Source organism: Penaeus monodon, chromosome 23 (assembly GCF_015228065.2).
Source record: "Penaeus monodon isolate SGIC_2016 chromosome 23, NSTDA_Pmon_1, whole genome shotgun sequence".
NCBI classification, from domain to species: Eukaryota; Metazoa; Arthropoda; class Malacostraca; order Decapoda; family Penaeidae; genus Penaeus; species Penaeus monodon.
In genome coordinates this window covers 15,478,885-15,479,787 of record NC_051408.1, presented here as the reverse complement: position 1 = coordinate 15,479,787, position 903 = coordinate 15,478,885, and the positions used below count along the sequence as shown (strand labels likewise).

General features: G+C 55.1%; 1 protein-coding gene across 1 annotated transcript in view; it reads right to left on the bottom strand.

The window, feature by feature from the left end:
* Nucleotides 1-903, bottom strand: part of LOC119588147 (twitchin-like) — a gene marked incomplete in the record, with an annotated part of 124,648 nt that overhangs the window by 20,958 nt on the left and 102,787 nt on the right. Inside the window, 2 exon segments of the mRNA XM_037936853.1 lie at nucleotides 94-396; nucleotides 581-786. Coding sequence (XP_037792781.1) covers nucleotides 94-396; nucleotides 581-786 — 509 coding nt within the window.

Genomic DNA, 903 nt, shown 5'->3' with positions numbered 1-903 from the left:
AACAATATAGCCAGCTAAATAAAAATCAGCGAGTATAACAAAGATTAGCACATGTGCGCCCTTTAGAGCCCGCCCTCACGAAGAGCCACGTACCGCGCATGGGCTTGGCGGCGATGGGGTGCGAGGGCTCGGAAGGCATGGACGATCCCATCTTGTTGTTGGCGATGACGCGGTACTGGTACTGCTCGCCCTCGTTGACCGTCTCGTCGGTGAATTCCGTTCCACGCACGTTGTCGCGGCTGACCTTCTTCCAGCGGCCGGCGTGGATGCTGCAACGCTCGACATCGTAGCCGGTGATGGGGGAGCCGCCGGTGGAGCGAGGAGGAGTCCAGCTGATCTTGATGAAGTCCTTGTCGGAGTCCACGCAGTTGGGGCGTCCGGGACGGCCAGGAACGTCTGCAGGAGGTGGAATGAGTCAGGGATGCAAGGAGGCGAGGCAGGCATTCATGTGGAGGAATTTTTCAGCTGGTTGATCCAGACCCTCATCCGATTCAAGGCAGAATTAAAAATATCATCATGTTTGCAACAGGTAACCAAACGTAAAATATATCATCTAATCTGACGCAGAAGTGAGTCTTACCAGCAGAAGCCTTGGCGGTGACAGGCTTGTCGCTTGTCAGAGGCTCGCCGCGGCCCTGCATGTTCTCCGCCATGACACGGAACTCGTAGGTGGTGCCCTCCAGTAGGCGCGGCACGGTGGCGTGGGTGTTCTTGGGGTCAACCCAGCTCACGGCAGGGACCCAGCCGCCGCCGTGGTCGAGGTCGCGCTTCTCGATCACATAGCCACTGTGGCGAGAAGAATTACGGATGTGATTACGCGGTACAGAAAATAAACGATAAAGGTGTAAATAAACATAATCACATTATTTAAGATCATAACCGCACTAACACGGACACACACAC